Source organism: Stomoxys calcitrans, chromosome 5, assembly GCF_963082655.1.
Source record: "Stomoxys calcitrans chromosome 5, idStoCalc2.1, whole genome shotgun sequence".
NCBI classification, from domain to species: domain Eukaryota; kingdom Metazoa; phylum Arthropoda; class Insecta; order Diptera; family Muscidae; genus Stomoxys; species Stomoxys calcitrans.
The window spans coordinates 128,147,931-128,167,638 of NC_081556.1; the positions used below are offsets into that span (position 1 = coordinate 128,147,931).

Genomic DNA, 19,708 nt, shown 5'->3' on the forward strand with positions numbered 1-19,708 from the left:
TCTTACGCGTTCCCTCTAAAATCTCTGATACCAGGTTTCGAGATATCTTTGACTACTGGATCTTTTCATGGCACTTTTGGTCGTCCCGGTGTATCACAGAGCCTAAGCAACCGTTGTGTTTTGATACGTTAAACTATGCTCCATACCCACACTATGCACATTGCAAAGGCAAAATTGTCCATGAACGTCTTCCCATCAAGGAACAGGGGCAAACTTCTTACATATCAATGAGTGCTGTCCGATTCAAGATTAAGCTCAATGATAAAGGACTTCCTTTTTATAGCCGAATCCAAACGGTGTGCCGCAGAGCGACACCTCTTTGGGAAGAAGTTTTTACATGGTTGCCGTACCAATTGGTATAGTACTTCACAAATGTCGCCAGTATTAGGGGGGAAAACAACCGCTGATAATTTTTTTCTGATATTTTCGCCAGGATTCGTACCCTGGCTTTCGGCGTCATAGGCGGACATGCTAACCTCTGCGCTACGCTGGCCTCCACTACTGCACATTATTCTTGTGATTTCTATACGTCCGACTTTCAGCGGTTATGAAGTCGAATGGTCGATTAACGAAGGGAATTATGGGTGAATGGTCTAATGCCATTAAAATGTTGGGATACTAAGCAACGTCTTTTACAAGACCGGGTGATCCAATGGAGGTGGCTGGCAAACTGCTGCCATCACCCATAGTTCAGGTTAAGGCATTCTCATTCACCATGCAAAGCGTGTAGCTGTCAGTGGCTTTATGTCAAACCATGTTCCTCCGATCGTTAACCCGCAAAGAATGCCATAAATCTGTAGGTGCTTTAAGTTTCCGAGTACAAATTTATGAAGTAAACAAGTATTAGCGTGCTAAGTTCGGCCGGGCCGAATCTTATATACCCTGCACCATGGATCGCATTGGTCGAGTTCTTTGAGCGGCAATGGAAACAAATTATAATTAATAAGAACTGTTAAGCTATTGGAGCTTTATCAAGTTATAGTCCGATTTGGACCATAAATGAATTGAATGCTGAACATTGTAGAAGTCATTGTGTAATATTTCAGTCCATTCGGATACGAATTGGGCCTTATAGGTGTTCAGTCCATTCGGATACGAATTGGGCCTTATAGGTGTTCAAGAAGTAAAGTCGGGAAATCGGTTTATATGGGAGCTATATCAAGCTATAGAGCGATTCAGACCATATTGGACACGTATGTTGAAGGTCATGGAAGAAGCAGTTGTGCAAAAATTTTGCCAAATCGGATGAGAATTGCGCCCTCTAGAGGCTCAAGAAGTCAAGATCCCAGATCTGTTTATATGGCAGCTATATCAGATTATGTACCGATTTGCGCCATACTCAGCACAGTTGTTGAAAGTCATAACAAAACATCTCATGCAATATTTCAGATGAGAATTGCGCCCTCTACTGGCTCAAGAAGTCAAGATCCAAGATCGGTTTATATGGCAGCTATACCAGGTTACAAACCGATTTGAACCATACTAAGCACAGTTGTTGAAAACTATAAAAAAAAACCACGTGCAAAATTCCAACCTAATCGAATAAGAATTGCGACCTCTAAAAGCTTAAGAAATCAAGACCCAAGATCGATTTGTATTGCAGCTATATCAGGTTATGAACCGACTTTAACCATACTTAGCATAAATGTTGGAAGTAATATCAAAACACCACGTACAAAATTTCAGTCAAATCGGATAAGAATTAGGCCCTCTAGAGGCTCAAGAAGTCAAGATCCAAGATCGGTTAATATGGCATCTACATCAAAACATGGACCAATTTGGCCCATTTACAATCCCAACCGACCTACACTAACAAAAAGTATTTGTGAAAAATTTCAAACGCCTAACTTTACTTCTTCGAAAGTTAGCGTGCTTCGACAGACAGACGGATGGACGGACAGACAGACGAACGATAGAACGACTTTCATGACGAAATACTTTCTTTTAAAAAATCCGCAATTACTTTTTGGGCAACCATACTTTATGGGGTCTCTGAAGCATATTTGGAGGTGTTAGAAACAGACTGACGAAATTAGTATACCCCCATCCTATGGTGGAGGGTATAAGAAAAATTAAATTATTTTGAAATTCAACTCTCCTCAAACATTTACTTACAATTTTCAATTGTCAACTTAAATTACCCACTGTGCATTTTGAATTAAACTGCTCTCACAACGAACGAATAGCATATGGATCCTTTTGTTTTCTAGTTTTTTATTTCAACCACCCTTTAATGTCATTTGATTGTGTACTCCTACAGAGTGGTGGAAAACTGGGAGACGTAATGAGAAAACAAACAAGCACACCCACACATATTTGCAGATAAGCTTTGCTTAGCTTAGTGTACAAAAGCGAGGCATTTAAAACCAAACAGCAGGTTAATGGGTAATTGTGTGAGTGTGTGTGTGTGTGTGCCTACATCTATCTCCTAGAGAGCAGCAACGGCACTAATGCATACATACACATCGTACATACATATAAGAACAACCATTCTTCTTTCGGGGTTGTACACACAAAAGATTTTTGATCCCTTAAGTATTCGGTGCTGTGTGACGTATTTGTTGTTTATTTGTTTTCTTCCTTTTAACGACCTAAGGTACTATTTCTTAGTTCATCTTTGGCCACAATTGCATGACTTCTACATATTTGTGTCTTTGTTTCAAACAATTTGTTTATTTGACTAAATGGCCACTTAAATTTAACGTCTACATTGTGGATTAGGGGCAAGGATGTTTTGTGGATGTTTTAGTTTGAGCTAAATTTTTTAACAAGTCATGTAAATGGGTAAAATTATGCCAAAAAGATAACACACTTCTCTAAACACATATACAGTGGCACAGATATGTCTACATACCTTTTCGTAAATAACAGTTACGTAAACTGACTGTAACGTAGTAAGAGTAAGATTTTACCCTAAAAATGTTGACTAATTATAATGCTGGGAACTATAGCAAACACTTTAAGCACCAATAGATATTTGACAGAAAAACTTTTCCATTCAAAAAATTCGTTTTGTAAAGTGTGTTTTGCAGTGGAGTGCCAAAAGTACCACCCAAAAATAAAAGTGGACCAATTGGGACATTATGGGACTTAAATGAAATGTAATCAAGAGTAGAGTACGAATTTCATTTAAAAAATTAGGTCCAAGTAATTGTGGAGCTGGCCCGAACCCAAAACCCCCCAAATGGGTTTATTGGACGATAATGACTATATGGGGCTCGAATGAAAGGTATTTGGGAATATGGTCAGGAAGGAGGTACGGGCTATGTAATTTGTTGATGTTGGAAGGGGACGAACCCTCCCTCGTTAACGCCACCCAGAATCAAAAGTGTACTGATAGGGACAATAAGGGTATCAAATGAAACATATTGAAGAGTATAATACGAATATGGTATAAAAACTTGGGTTCAAGTATCCAAGGGGGTCGCCCAACCCCAAAATCTGCTTCAAAGAGACATATTGGACCTACATATATATATATGTGACTCAAATGAAAGGTATTCGGAAGTAGATTACGAATACGACATAAAAAATGCGGTCCAAGTAATTGGGGGTCGCCCCGATCGATCATATATCTAACAAGACACTGTGTGATTTAATTAATGTATGGGGACACAAATACATGTCACCTAGGCGAAGTGGTCAAAATTTTTCATATACATTTATTTACATTTATTTTTGTTATGGCAACCTATCGGTCCTTTGAATAAAGAAAAATAAAATATAGGAATTTTGTTTCGTTAAATGAAAGGTCTTTGGGAGTAGAGCACAAAATTGACTTTCGCTTTTGGGACCAAATCTCTGGGGGTTCACCAAACCCCAAGAAGGACTTTTAGTGACTATTGCAATGTGGGGTTTCAATAAGAGGTATTTGAGTGTAGAAAAATCCACAGGAAAATTGGTATACATTTTCAACAAAAATTAGGCTGAAATATCCAAATTTAGAGTACTCCATAGCATTAACGGGCGCAGCAAAGCGTGCCAGGTTCAGCTAGTTCTTGTATATAAAAATCTATTTGTGTTTGTTTGTGTGTTCCTTATACACCCAAAAACGACTGAACCGATTTTCTTGAAGTTATCACAGATGGTGCATAATAATCCCGTAGGGAAAAAAGGGTACTACATTTTTTGATATATGAAGGGGGGCGGACCCTCCCCCTTGCCCTAGTTTTCAGAAACGCCATATCCCGGAGATGGGTTTTGGGGATTAAGCGAAGTTTTGTGTGCTCTCTTAAATTAACCTAAAAAAAATTTGTGTCCAAATTTGGGTAGAGGTGCCGAGGGGGGCCGCCCCAACCCCAAAACCACCCTATATATATATAGACCAATCACAACAATATGGGACTCAAATGAAAAGTTTTTAAGAAAAGAAAACTTACCCGATATCCAATTGTGGGACCAAGTATTTGGTGGACCACCGCAGCCCCCAAAACACTCCTAAATCGGACATATTTGTTGACCATGGGCCATATGGGCCTCAAATAAAAGGTATTTGAAATAGGAATACGAATCTGATATACACATGTAGGAGCAAGTGTTTGGGAGGCCGCCCCTGCCCAAAAACAACCCCTAAAGAGGACATATTAATGGCAATATGGGTCTCAAATGAAAGGTTTTTGGGAGTAGAGCACGGATCTGATATCAACATTCGCGAAAAAGTGTCTATAGGGCCACCCCGTATATTAAAATACAAGTGCTCTCAAAATTGAACTGATTTGCAACATAAATAAAATTTCTTCTTTCTCATCTGTTAGGCTTTTGACAGCCGGTCATGCGAATAGTTTTTCAAGTCGAGCTTAATGACCAAGCAAATGCACAATCGTGAACTATGTCTGTCCGTCTGACCGGCCTACCGTTCACAGCCGGTTGTTCATAGTACTTATAGTTGAGATCATAAGCACAAATCCTATGTGAAATCTTAACTATTGGGTTGCCCAAAAAGTAATTGCGGATTTTTTAAAAGAAAGTAAATGCATTTTTAATAAAACTTAGAATGAACTTTAATCAAATATACTTTTTTACACTTTTTTTCTAAAGCAAGCTAAAAGTTACAGCTGATAACTGACAGAAGAAAGAATGCAATTACAGAGTCACAAGCTGTGAAAAAATTTGTCAACACCGACTATATGAAAAATCCGCAATTACTTTTTGGGCACCCCAATACTACTACCAGCCTGTAGCTACGCTGTAAGCCTTTTCACTGAGCTATATCTCTTCAACCAAACTCCAAGTTGAGGAGTTGGAATTTCGTTTTTCACGAGGTTCTAGAGAAAGAAGAAAGAAAACAACTCCTTGAAACGGTCTTCTTGTGACCCAACGTATCATCTCCCAAATTTGCATAGTACACAACACTGTGTGTACTATGCAATATTATTCAAAATTCAGAAGTACCACTTTGCAGTCTTTTTTTCTACACTACCTTATTCCTTTCAACAATATACAATATACAATGTTCCTGATGAGATCATGCGCAGGGTCAGTTCCTGTGGGTAATGCGATATGGCAATCGCCAATCTCCTACTTGCTGACTGAACAATGCATTCCCATCAGAAGTTCCACTGTCTCTTAGCTATCCTCGATTAAAGTCTTGTGTGGGATTGTAGTCGTGCTGGGATCGTTATAACAAAATTTTCAATATTATTTGATAGAAAATTAAAATTGCCACATTGGCAAGGATTCAAAAAGACAAGTCACATGCACACTGTAGCCACATATAGGTAACTCCTGCGGAGGGTACTCCATGTGTGGCCAGCATTTATTTGCGAGTTTTTTCTTTGCTATTTATTTTTGTATCAATTTTTTCCAAGTATTTTTCCATTTATCCAGAATTTTCCATAGCTTTCCAAAAACCGTGTAAAAGCCGATTTAAAATTTCCAAAAGTTATTGTCAAAGTTTTTTATTCTAATTAGAATTTGCACATCTTTTAAAAATGCTAATTTTTCTTGTTTCTATTCCCTCTCTTCCTTGAACACAGGATGCCGCTATTTGTGTGAAATTTCATCTGGAACGTGAAAAGAATCCCCATAAATTCAACAGTCGCATGAAAAACAAACTCTGGTATTTTGAATATGCAACGTCGGAGACATTTGCCGCATCCTGCAAAAATCTTCATGAGAATATTGAAATAATTGTAAGTAGAGAGACGTGCCACAGCATTTGGAAGCACACAAATTTTTCTTTAGCCCCTCAAATGAACACTCCAGCAAAATGCTAAACAAGCTATTTAAATAATCGCAATGTCCCATGTACATTCACTTACTTAAACAAGTGGCGCTGTCTTTTTGGGTGGGCAAATTTTGGCAATATGTCTGAAATAAATGAGCACAAAAAAATTCTTGCATGTCTGAGCATAATTAGGAACAGTAATTTATGGATAATAAGGGGAGGTTGATAGCAACAAATGGACTTCATTTATTACGAAATTATTTTATTTAAGAAAACTAAATTAAAAACAAAAAAAAAAACAATAAAAAATTAACAAAAAAACAAGTAAAGGCGTACTAATTTTGACTAGGCCTAATCTTATATTCCCTCCGATCCATGCGATCCATGCATTTGTCAAGTTCTTTGCTCGGTTTCTATTAATAGGCAAAAACTAAAAAAGGATTATGGGAAACCATAACAAGAAATCCCCATGGGTTTTATTACATGTTTGGATGAGATTTGCGCCCTCTAGAGGGCGCGATCGGTAGATCGGTTTATATGGGAGCTATATGTATCAGGTTTTAGACGGACTCAAAACGTACTTCTTACATCTGTTGTATACCATATGAAAAGTCATAATGCAAAACTAAAGCCAAATTGAATAAAAATTGCGCACTCTAGAGGCTCAACAAGTAAAATTGGGAGATCATTCAAAAAATCCGCAAAAACAGATGAATTTGCGCCCTCTAGAGGTTCAAATAAGTAAGAGCGTTCTATGTTCGGCCGGGCCAAATCTTATATACCCTCCACCATGGATCGCATTTGCCGAGTTCTATGCGCGGTATCTCTTTTTAGGCAAACAAAGAATATTGAATAAGAACTGTTATGATATTGGGGCTATAGCAAGTTATAATCCGATTCGGACCATAAATGAATGTTGGACATTATCAGTTCATTCGGATAAGAATTGCGCCTTGTAGGGGCTCAGATGCAAAATCGGAAGATAGGTTTATATGGGAGCTATATCAAGCTATTGATTGGCTCAGACCATATTAGACACGTATGTTGAAGGTTGTGAGAGAAACCGTTGTACAAAATTGCAGCCAAATCGGATAAGAATTGCGCCCTCTAGAGGCTTAAGAAGTCAAGATCCTAGATCGGTTTATATGGCAGCTATATCAGGTTCTAAAGCGATTTACGCCATACTAAGCACAGTTATTGGAAGTCACAATAAAATACCTTATGCAAAATTTCAGCCAAATCGGATGAGAATTGCGCGCTCTATTGGCTCAAGAAGTCAAGATCCAAGATCGGTGGAGGGTATAAAAAGAAAAAATCCGTGATCTCTTTGTATGGCAGCTATATCATGTTATAAACCGATTTGGACCATACTTAGCACAGTTGTTGTATGGGTGTTATATAGGAGCTATATCAGGATTTGAACCGATTGGAACTATACTTGTTCATTCTTTTGGTTACAATGGAAAAGTCATAATGCAAAACTACATCCAAATCTTATAAGAATTACGCACTCTAGAGGCTCAAGAAGCAGATTCGAAAAATCATGCAAAAATTCCGCCAAAACGGATGACAATTGCGCCCTCTAGAGGCACCAAGATCCGAGATCGCTTTAAAGGGCAGCTGTCCTGAACCGATTTGGACCATACTTAGCACAGTTGTTGTATGGTTGTTACATGGGAGCTATATCGGGATTTGAGCCGATTGGGACCATGCTTGTTTAATTTATTGGATACCATAAAAAAGGTCATAATGCAAAACTGCAGCGAAATCGGCTAAGTATTGCCCACTCCAGCGTATCAAGAAGTATATTTGAAAGATCATGCAAAAATTCCGCCAAAAACGGATGATAAATGCGCCCTCTAGAGGCTCCAGAAGAATGCACCTCATGCAAAATTTCAGCTGATCCGGGTAAGAATTGAGCCCTCTAGAGGATCACGAAGTCAAAATCCAAGAGATCCAAGATCGGTTTATATGGCAGCTATATCTAAATCTTAACCGATTAGGTTTGTCAACAATCCTAACCAACCTACATTAATAAGAAGTATTTGTGACAAATTTCAAACTACCTTTACTCCTTCGAAAGTTGACGTACTTTTGACAGATGCACAGGCGGATAGACGGACAGATATGGCTTTACTTATTGTAATTAGCCATTAAAGAAAATTTATTCCTCTAGTCGAACGTTTAATAGATTTCTAAGCGTTTCGATCTTCTGCTCTTCTTCTTCAAACTCTGACACCCAGTTTTGAGATGTCTCTATCCACTTGGTCACTTCATCGGATTTTTTTGTCTTCCCCTTTTGCGTGTTCTATTATGGTTGTCTTAAAAACACTTCTCCGCTGAAGCTTCTTCATGCATTCTGACAACATGACCTAGCCAAGGCAACCCTTGTATTTTGATGCGTTTTACTATGCTACCATCGTCACATGGGTCATATGGATTTTTCTCTCAAACACTCCATATTTTGAAGTGTTGCAAACGAAATAACGTAATTAGTATATCACCATCCTATGGTGGAGGGTTTATTTTTTTACACGTTGGCTGATGTAAATTTTCAAATAAAAAATTAATCTATTTTTTATCCTACACCATCACTGTGGTACAGAAGGAGAACCATTGATAAGTATATCGATAGACTCGGAATCACTTTCTGATTCGATTTAGCCATATCCGTCTATCTGTCGGATTGTCCATGTTAATTTGTATACAAAGTACAGGTCGCTATTTTCGTCCGATCGTTTCAAAATTTGGTACATCCATGTTTTTGGGCCTATCAACAAAGCCTATTGAAATTGGAAAAAATCGGTTTAGATTTGGATATAGCTCCCATATATATGTTCGTCCGATTTGGACTAATATCGCAATAATGTGGTCATTTATTTACCGATTCTATCGACATTTGGCAGGGAGGATTTTCTCTTGATATAATACTGCTGGTGAATTTCATAGAAATCGGTTCAAATATAGATATAGATGCCATATATGTATATCGCTCGATTTTCACTTCTAGAGCCACTGCAAGCGCATTTATTGACTAATCTAGCAAAAAGTTTTAACAGCGTTTTCATCGGCGTCTACCACAACATCTGTAGAGTTTGGTCGAAATCGGTTCAGATTTAGATATAGCTCCCATATATATGTTCATCCGATTTTGAGAAATATTGCGATAAAATGCTCATATATTAACCGATTCCCTCGAAATTTGGCAGGAAGGATTTTCTTATGACTCTCGACATTACTGGTAAATTTCATAGAAATCGGTCCAAATTTAGATATAGCTGCCATATATGTATATCGCCCGATTTTCACTTCTAGGACACCGCAAGCGCAATTATTGACCAATCATGCTAAAATTTTGTACAGCGCTTTTCTCGACGGCTACCACAGTATCTGTAGAGTGTGGTCGAAATCGGTTCAAATTTAGATATAGCTTCCGTATATATGTTCGTCCGATTTTGAGAAATATTGCAATAAAGTGCTCACATGTTAACCGATTCTCTCGAAATTTGGCAGGAAGGATTTTCTTATGACTCTCGATAGTACTGTTGAATTTCATAGAAATCGGTTCAGATTTAGATATAGCTGCCATATATGTATATCACCCGATTTTCCCTTCTAGAGCCACTGCAAGCGCAATTATTGACCAATCATGGCAAATTTTTGTACAGCGCTTTCCTCGATAGCTACCACAATATCTGTAGAGTGTGGTCGAAATCGGTTCAAATTTAGATATAGCTCCCATATATATGTTTGTCCGATTTTGAGAATTATTCCAATAAATTGCTCATATGTTAACGGATTCTCTCGAAATTGGGCAGGAAGGATTTTCTTATGACTCTCGATAGTACTGGTGAATTTCATAGAAATCGGTTCAGATTTAGATATAGCTGCCATATATGTATATTGCCCGATTTCCACTTCTAGAGCTACAGCAAGCGCAATTATTGACCAATCATGCCAAAATTTTGTACAGCGCTTTCCTCAACGGCTACCACAATATCTGTAGAGTTTGGTCGAAATCGGTTCAAATTTAGATATAGCTCCCATATATATATTTGTCCGATTTTGAGAAATATTGCAATAAAATGCTCATATGTTAACCGATTCTCTCCAAATTTGGCAGTAAGGATTTTCTTATGACTCTCGATAGTACCGGTGAATTTAATAAAAATCGGTTCAGATTTAGATATAGCTGCCATATATGTTTATCCCCCGATTTTCACTGCAAGCGCAGTTATTAACCAATCTTGCTAAAACTTTGCTTAACGCTTTCCTCGACGACTACCACATTATCTAAGAAGTTTGGTCGAAATCGGTTCAGATTTAGATATAGCTCTCATATATATGCTCGTCAGATTTTGTGTAATTTGCAATAATGTTGTCATTTCTCAAACGTAGTTATTACAATTTAAACATATTTGCTCGAAATTTAGTACGGATAGTTTAATAACCCATCCGCAAACATCCACCAAGGTCCATTCAAATTGATTCATAATTAGACACAGCTCCCACTTTGTGCTCATAGGGTAGATGTAGAGTATTATACAGTCGTCATCGCCCGTTTTTTGCCTTTCCTTACTGGGTTTTACTAAGTTTTTTGTTTTAATTTTCGCTATCTTAACTCTCTCTTCCCCACCTAGTGTGATGGTGTTGCTCTGGACTTGGCCAATGGTCCACATTTACAGGGCATAGCCTTGCTCAACATTCCCTACACCCATGGTGGCTCGAATTTATGGGGTGAACATTTGTCACAGAAACGCATGCGCAAAAGTGCCGGTCCCTTTCGCAAAGGCAAGAAACTAAAATCATCCGATAAGGAATTATCTACAACAAGTTTTACTTCGGGCGATCTATCGGTGGCCATACAAGGTAAATTTGGGTAGTTGTCTGTGGTAAAATTTATGTATTGCTGATTTTTTTGCTTTTTAAGATTTTGGTGACCGTTTGATAGAGGTAATTGGCTTGGAGAACTGTCTGCATATGGGTCAAGTGCGGACAGGTCTACGTGCTTCTGGCAGAAGATTGGCCCAATGCAGTGAGATTATTATAAAGACACGTAAAACATTTCCCATGCAGATAGATGGTGAACCCTGGATGCAACAAGCCTGCACGGTAAATTAATAAAACATTTTTCATATATTGGATTGCCCAAAAAGTAATTGCGGATTTTTTAAAAGAAAGTAAATGCATTTTTAATAAAATTTGGAATGAACTTTAATCAAATATACTTTTTTACACTTTTTTTCTAAAGCAAGCTAAAATTAACAGCTGATAACCGACAGAAGAAACGCCGACTATATGAAAAATTCGCAATTACTTTTTGGGCAACTCAATATTTGGGTAAAGGGGTTAAAAAAAATCTGTGTTTTTTTTTAACCCTTTAAATATTGGCCACAGAAAACTGTTGGCCTGAGTACCCCACACCCCCTTTGGGATTTTGCTTCACTGACCTAGTGTTTTCACTCTATCTTGGAATTTGTTGTACTATGTTAGCAATTTTTTTAAAAATTTCTTTTTTTTTTGTTTTGTTTTGTTTCTTTTCCCCTTTTTACTTTACAGATTAAAATCACACATAAAAATCAAGTTCCTATGCTAATGGCACCACGCTCCGAAAAGGGCAAAGGTTTCTTCAATATGCTGTGCAGTTGATTCCGGCGCAGTGCCTCAACCAGCTCCATCATGCGTGAAAACTTTTCAGCATCGACCATGGCTGCAATGGCAACATCGACCTCAACTACTCCAATTCATGCTACAGAAACCACCGTCCAGAAAACAGAAAAGCTTTAATTATACCCGGCCCGCCAACCCACAACAAACACACAAAGGAAAGGGCCAAAGGAAAAAAAACCGAATTAAAAACTCACTATGCCAAGGATAATGGAAATACAAATAAGAGAGTAAAATGCTAATAGCAAAACAAAAAGAAACTCTACTCTACTATTTTCCACATATAACCTTGGAGCTTAAAACCACGATAGAAAAAATGGATTAAAACTCATGGAAAAATTATAAAACAGAGTATAAATTAAAACCGAAACCAAAACTATAATTTCAAAGAAAACAATTTAAGGAATTATATTTACACCAACTATAGTGCATAGTTGTCTACACACACACTCACACACACCAATGTAGATGGTACAGTTGGTTACAAATGTCTACATACATGCTGTATTTATAGGCTTTTGATGAAGATTTTATTGCGATGAGATTTGTTATTTTTTAGATAATCTTAGAAAATTTCTCCTAAAGTATTTTTAAGTAGAGAAAACACAATTTTATACCCTATATAGCGAACAAAAACAACAAAAAAAAACAGAAAATAGTTACTCATGTAAGTGTGTATTTATGTAGTATATATACATATTTATCACTTATATACATACGATATTTATATATACATATATGTATACAACAAAAAATCCTATTTATTTATTTGTATAAAAGTTACATTGCTAGGGCATTTTCAGATGCATTTCTTATTTAGCAAATTTAATTTTCCTTAAACAAACGCTTAACCATATGGACTTTTTTCTATTGAAATTGTTGTTGATTTTCGTAAAATGTAAATACAAACCCGCGGTATTCACAAAATTTAATAAGGGATATTTCCATGTGTTACATACGCAATGACAAAGTGAATATACCCCTGTCTTACGGTGGTGGATATTAGAATTTGAATTCAAAACAAAAAACCAATAGAAAAAATTATAACCAAAATTAATACAAGGGCTGCTATATAAGTTTCTGGCCTCCAAATGAAAATTCAAATTTTCATCATCAAAAATGGTTGTATTTTTTTGCAAAGTATCCTCCAGTATGTTTTAAGCACTGTTGCATGCGCAAACACTTTCTCCACTCCACTGCGATTGGGAGACATGCCAAACATGATTATTGAACGCTACAACAACATTTTATGGCCACGCATTTCTATCTTAATGTGCAGCAATAAAAATAACTCACCGGGTGCCAAGTCAGGGCTGTACGGCGGATGACCCACCATCAACAGAACAAGAATCAACAGAGATTTCCTAAAATGTAAGTACACACGGCCGTATTCACAAAATTTAATAATGGGTATTTCCATGTGTTACAAACGGAATGTACAACAATCCTATGGTGCAGGATATAAAAATTTTAGTTCAAAACTAAAAAGCGTGCTAAATTCGGCCGAGTCGAATGTTATATGCCTTCCACCACATATCGCATTTGTCAAGTTCGCATTGAATTACTTTTTCAAATATATGTGAGCTATATTAAGTTATGGACCAATGTGGACCGTACAAGTCATAGAATAGAATATCACCTACAAAATTTCAGGCAAATTGGGTAAAAATTGCCCCCTCAAGAGGCTTAGAAAGTCAAATTGGGAGATCGGTTTATATAGCGGCTGTATGAGTTCATGGACTGATTTAGATCATACATTGCACAGTTTTTTGAAGTCATACCAAAACGAGATGTGCAAAATTTCAGCCAAGTCAGATAATAAATGCGCCCTCTAGAAGCCCAAGAAGTCAAGACCCCAGATCGATTTATATGGCAGTTATAACAGCTTATGGACTGATTTAGATCATACTTGGCACAATTGTTGAGAGTCATAACAAAACACCTCGTGCAAAATTTCAGCCAAGTCGGAAAATAATTGCGCCCTCTAGAAGCCCAAGAAGTCCAATCGGGAGATCGGTTTCTATGGCAGTTATAACAGCTTATAGACTGATTTAGAGCATACTTTGCACATTTGTTGAGAGTCATAACAAAACACTTCATTCAAAATTTCAGATAAATCGGATAAGTATTGCGTCCTCTAGATGCTCAAAAAGTCTAGTCGGGCGATCGGTTTATATGGCAGCTATATCAGGTTACCAACTGATTTAGACCATACTTGGCAGAGATATTGGAAGTCATAACAAAACACCTCGTGCAAAATTTAGCCAAATCGGATAAGAATTACGCCCTCTAGAAGCTCAAGAAGTCAAGACCCAAAGTGGGTTTAAATGGCAGCTATATCAAAACATGGACCAATTTGGCCTATTTATAATCCCAAACTACCTACACTAATAAGAAGTATTTGTGCAAATTATCAAGCGCCTAGCTTTACTCCTTCGAAAGAAGGAGAGACGGACGGAGGGAGGAACTGGCGGACGGACATGGCTAGATCGACTTAAAATGTTATGACGATCATGAATATATATACATTATAGGGTCTTGGGCGAATATTTCGAGGCGTCGCAAACGGAATGATGAAACTAGTATACCCCATCCTATGGTGTAGGGTATAAAAATAAACCAAAAATGTACACAGAGGCTGCTATATAAATTTCTGGCCTCATAATGGAAATTTTTTATCATCGAAAATGGTTTTACAGTTTTTCAAAGTATCCTCCAGCATGATTTATACACTTTAGCATGGACTTAAACCAAACACTTTCTCCACTTCACTCCGATTGGGACCAGGTGTACCAAGTTGGAGTCGAGATAGATTACCCCGACGCCAGACAGAGCAAAAAACATAAAATTCTAATTTTTTTTAAGAATAAACAGGTAAAAACGTGCTAAGCTCTGCCGTGCCGAATTTTGGGAACCCACCAACATGGATTCTGCTAAAAATTTATGCAAAATAAATTTAGTCGAAGGGCAAAATTTTATTCTACATGCCAAACTTCTGTCAAACCAGGAAAAATTAAAGCTTATAGAAAAGGATGGTCGAGAGACCGGTTTATATACGAACTATGTCAGGTTATAGACTGATTTGGATCGCACATGGCACATGGTACATTTGTTGGAAGTCATAACAGAATGTCGCATGCAAATTTCAACCAAATCGGACAAAAATTGCGGCTTCCAGGGGTTCAAGAAGTCAAATCGGGAGATCGGTTTATTTAGGAGCTATATGAGGTTCTTGGCCGATATGGACCGTATCTAGCGCAGTTGTTGGAAGTCATATCAGAACACTACACGCAAAATTTCAACCAAAGCGGACAAAATTTGCGGCTTCCAGGGGCTCAAGAAGTTAAATCGGGATATCGGTTTTTATGGGAGCTACATCAGGTTATAGATCGATTTGAACCGTATTATATACAGTTGTTGGAAGTCGTAACGCTTCTAGGGGCTCAAGAAATCTAAATCTGAACCGATGTGGCCCACTTGCAATCTGCAACGACCCATTAAAAATCTGTGCAAAAATTTTAAGCGACTAGCTTTACGATTTCGGCAAATGGACGGACAGACAGATGGCCAGATCGACTCGGAACGTCGAAACGATCAATAATATATATACTTTATCGGGTCTTAGACGAATATTTCGAGGTGTTACAAACGGAAGGACTAGATTAGTTTACCCCCATTCTATGGTGGTGGGTATAAAAAATAAAATGTTGATATTTTTATAAAATTTTTGGTATTTTTATATCAATTTTGCTTTCGAGGGTTTTGGGTTTTTTTTTTTTTTTGGTTTAAATTGTTCCAGAAAGAAAGCCACCATTTCCGCCCATGACGCCGAACGCCGCGGTACGGCAGAACCGATTTTCTTGAAATTTTCGCATATTGTGTAGGTTTGTCTGAAGGAAACATGGGCTAAATAATTTTTCAGTATCGGAAGGGGGACGGACCCTCCCCCTTATGCCAAAAACACAACCCAAAATCAAAAGTGGACCGATCGGGACAATATAGGTATCAAATGAAAAGTATTGGAGAGTAGAATACGAATATGGTATTAAAATTTGAGTCTAAGTACTCATCGGGCCGCCCCAACTCCAAAATTCCCACAAAACTGACATATTGGGCGTTCATTTCAATATGGGGCTCAAATGAAAAGTATTCGGGAATAGATTTTGAAGTATAGGGGGTCACGCCAACCCTTAAACGTCATTAGACCATTATGGGTGTATGATACTTGGCTGAGCTGATTTTCTTAAAATTTTCATAGATTGTGGACGTTTCTCTTGAAGGAAACATAGGCTATATAATTTTTAAATACCGGGTGGAGGCGGACCCTCACTCTTACCCCAAAAACGGCACCCATATACGAAAGTGGTCCGATGAGCACATAAGGGTATTAAATGAAAGGTATTGGAGGCCAGAAAATGAATATGGTATTAAAATTTGGGTCCAAGTACCCAGCTGGTCCCCCAACCCCCCCACCCCAAAATACCTCTAAACTGATATATTCGAAGTTCATGTCAATATGGGACTCAAATGAAAAGTATTAGACAGTAGATTACAAAAATGGCATAAAACACTAGGTCCAAGTAATGGGAGGTCGCCCACTACCAAATACCCCCAAATTGGCATATTAGCCGACCATGGCATTTGGGAGTAGATTACGAATACAACATTAAAATTTGCGTTCAAGTGTAGGTGGCGCTTTTCCTCGTAAAGATACGTCAAATGGGTTATTTGACCCATTATGTCAATATTGGACTCAAATGAAAGGTATTTGAGAGTAGAAAATGAATTTGATCTCCAATTTTGGAGCCAAGTGTTTTGGGGGCTCAAATTAAAGTGATTTGGAAGTGCAACACGCATTTGATATCCATATTTGAGTCGAAATGTTTAAGGTGGCATCCCTCCCCTAATGAGAACATTACCCTAAGGAAGAACATTACCACCAGGAATCGAGAAGGGGCATCAATAACCTTTTTTTATAGCCGAGTCCGAACGGCGTTCCTCAGTGCGACACCTCTTTGGGGAAGTTTTTTTAAATGACCATGGATGGCATTGTACCTCGCAAATGTCGCCAACATTACGAGGGGATAAACTCCGCTTTGTCCGATGATTTTGCCAGGGTTCGAACGCGTTCTGCGTCATAGGCTGCAATGTCACAAATTCGATATCCGCATTCAGGGCGAAGTGTCCCCACCCTAAAAAGATATTAGAGAGTTTAAGAACGCGCAGTGTGAACCTGGAGCATCAACAAGCTCTTTCCATCGAGCTCTACCGTTGGTCAAAGCCTTGGCTTGATTGCACTACGTATGGATTGAATCCAACTCTTTTTTCGTACAGCGGATCCATGGGTTTTTCGGGCGTCCCCTCCCACCGCACTATTCTTGCGGGTTCCAGTCTAGGACACTTCTCGCGACATCATCGCGCGGTTGGCGTAGGATATGACCAACCAAGTTTATTTTCTTTTCCGCATTTCTACATCGACAGGAGAAGTGTTTGTTCTTACTTCCAATTCTTCATTTGGCTAGAAAATTCAAAGTATTTGTCGTAGACAGCGATTTATGAAAACTTGAACTGGAAGTTATAATAAAATAGGATGGTTAATATCTCCATGGTGGTGGGTATGCAAATTTAGGCACTGCCGAATCTACCACTTTTAACTTGTTTTAGTATTTTTACCTACAATAAAATCAATCTAGACCAAATGGCCCATTTTCAACAGCCAACGACCAACATCAATATGGAGTATCTGTGAAAAATTTAATGCAGATAGCCTCATTCATTCGAACGCTATCGTTTTCAGCTATCTGTTGAACGAATATGGCTAGATTGACTTAAAACATGCTCACGATTGAGAATGTAGAAATTGTTCGAGGTATTACAAACGAAATGGCGAGATTTGTATACCCCAATTCTATGGTTGGGGATTAAAAACATTGCATATTTAAATGCTTGGAGTCGAAGTAGGAGTCGAAAAAATTTCCTGAAGTCGGAGTCAAGTCAAAATTGCTCGACTCTGCAGCACTGGGTATAATGACCGTTTTTGCAACGTTTTTTTCGGAATCAGACTTTGTGTAAAGTTGTAAAAAAATTTCCCTAGTTATTTCCATTTTTTGTATCAAATTATTTTTTTTCTTTTTGTTTATAGTGACTTAAACAACGCATTTCATGGTCTTACGTCACAACGTTCAGAGTAAGTTTATGCTAGAAAACGTCAAACTTTCCAATGGAAATGTTAGATTGCACCTTAGTCGCCAGAAACTCGGAGGCCACCGTAGCGCAGAGGTTAGCATGTCCGACTACGGCGCTGAACGCCTGGGTTCGAATCCTGGCGAGACCATCAGAAATAAATTTTCAGCGGTGGTTTTTCCCTCCTAATGCTGGCAACATTTGTGAGGTACTCTGCCATGTAAAACTTCTCTCCAAAGAGGTGTCGTACTGCGGCACGCCGTTCGTACTCGGCTTTAAAAAGGAGGCCCCTTATCATTGAGCTTAAACTTGAGTCGGACTGCACTCATTGATATGTGAGAAGTTTGCCCCTGTTCCTTAGTGGAGTGTTCATGGGCAAAATTTGCAATTTTGGCCAGAAACTTATATAGCAGCTCTCGTATTGTATAGTATGAAAATAGAAAAAAAAAAGCAACAAATAAAGTCTTAACTCTAACATCCACATGGGGTTAATTAAACTTATATTTACCTCACATTTAACATATATACATATTTATAATTTCTTTGTCTTTGTATATCTTGTACATCTACATGTTATATATATTAAGTTAGTTGTTGATATTTATAAATGAATTTTTGTTAAATATTATTAATTTATTAAAAAAGAACATATGAATCGCCTATTTTTAAAATGTTACTATTAGTTTAGTTGTCAAGACTTAATGTTCATGTTTCGAAATGTTTTGTTGTCTAAGCTTAAGCTAGAGTTTAATGAATGTGGCCAAACCAACAAATAAACAAATGAGAACAAGAAAAAAAACACTTACACTTAAGACAAACAAATTTTTAAAAACAATAACAACAACAACAACCACAACCACAAAGAGAATTTATTTTTTAACAGTGTTCACACAAAGGTGGTTTATGGGATATTCAATATGGATGAAGTATGTAATAAAGGTAATATGAATTTTTTTTTCAAACTCACATTGATTTCTTTTTTTTTAATTTTACGTTCTTCAGTTTTTTTTTTTTTTGGAAAAAACTATGAAATTTCGCAAACCCTTATTTTTTTGCTTCGAACTTCATTTCAGTATACTCAACTCAACAAATTTTTGGGCATGAAAAATTTAAATTTTTGAAAATGGGGGAACACCTTTATTCATAATTTTCAAAAAATAAAACAAAATCTGAAATTTTAGGAAAAGTTGTTTATTTAATGATTCTGCTTCGCTTAATTTTTGTTTGGTTTTCTTTCTTTGTTTGTTTCCTATATCATTTGTATTGAATTTCTCATTCACCCCCATATACACATATTTACATACATATTTATGTAAATAGAGAACATAGCCATATTTTATGTCCTTTACAAAGCTTATTATTATGTCCAAGGAAATAATTGTTAAACAAAACAAAAATATAGAAATAAACAAAAAAAAACTAAACCAAAATGTAACTGCAAAGAGACCAAACAAATGAATTTTATTTTGAAAAAATATATTTTACAAAGTAGTTTTACATGAAGACAAATAGAGATGAAAATAACAAACAAACAAACGAAAACAACAACACGATCGAATAGTTAACATATACAAAAACATTCATGCAATATATACCATTTACATGCATGCATACATACATACATACACCCAACTCAGCTGACGTTTGCCACTACATGTTATGTTGGCTATGGTAATTTGTTCAGAGTAGAAA

General features: G+C 37.3%; 1 protein-coding gene across 1 annotated transcript in view; it reads left to right on the plus strand.

Moving 5' to 3' along the window:
* Window positions 1-12,888, plus strand: part of LOC106080983 (diacylglycerol kinase 1) — a 380,563-nt gene extending 367,675 nt beyond the window's left edge. Inside the window, exons 18-21 of the mRNA XM_059368788.1 lie at window positions 5,976-6,131; window positions 10,807-11,035; window positions 11,097-11,278; window positions 11,726-12,888. Coding sequence (XP_059224771.1) covers window positions 5,976-6,131; window positions 10,807-11,035; window positions 11,097-11,278; window positions 11,726-11,815 — 657 coding nt within the window. The 3' untranslated portion in view covers window positions 11,816-12,888. The remainder of the gene's footprint in view (window positions 1-5,975; window positions 6,132-10,806; window positions 11,036-11,096; window positions 11,279-11,725) is intronic.
* Window positions 12,889-19,708: the final 6,820 nt, after the last annotated feature.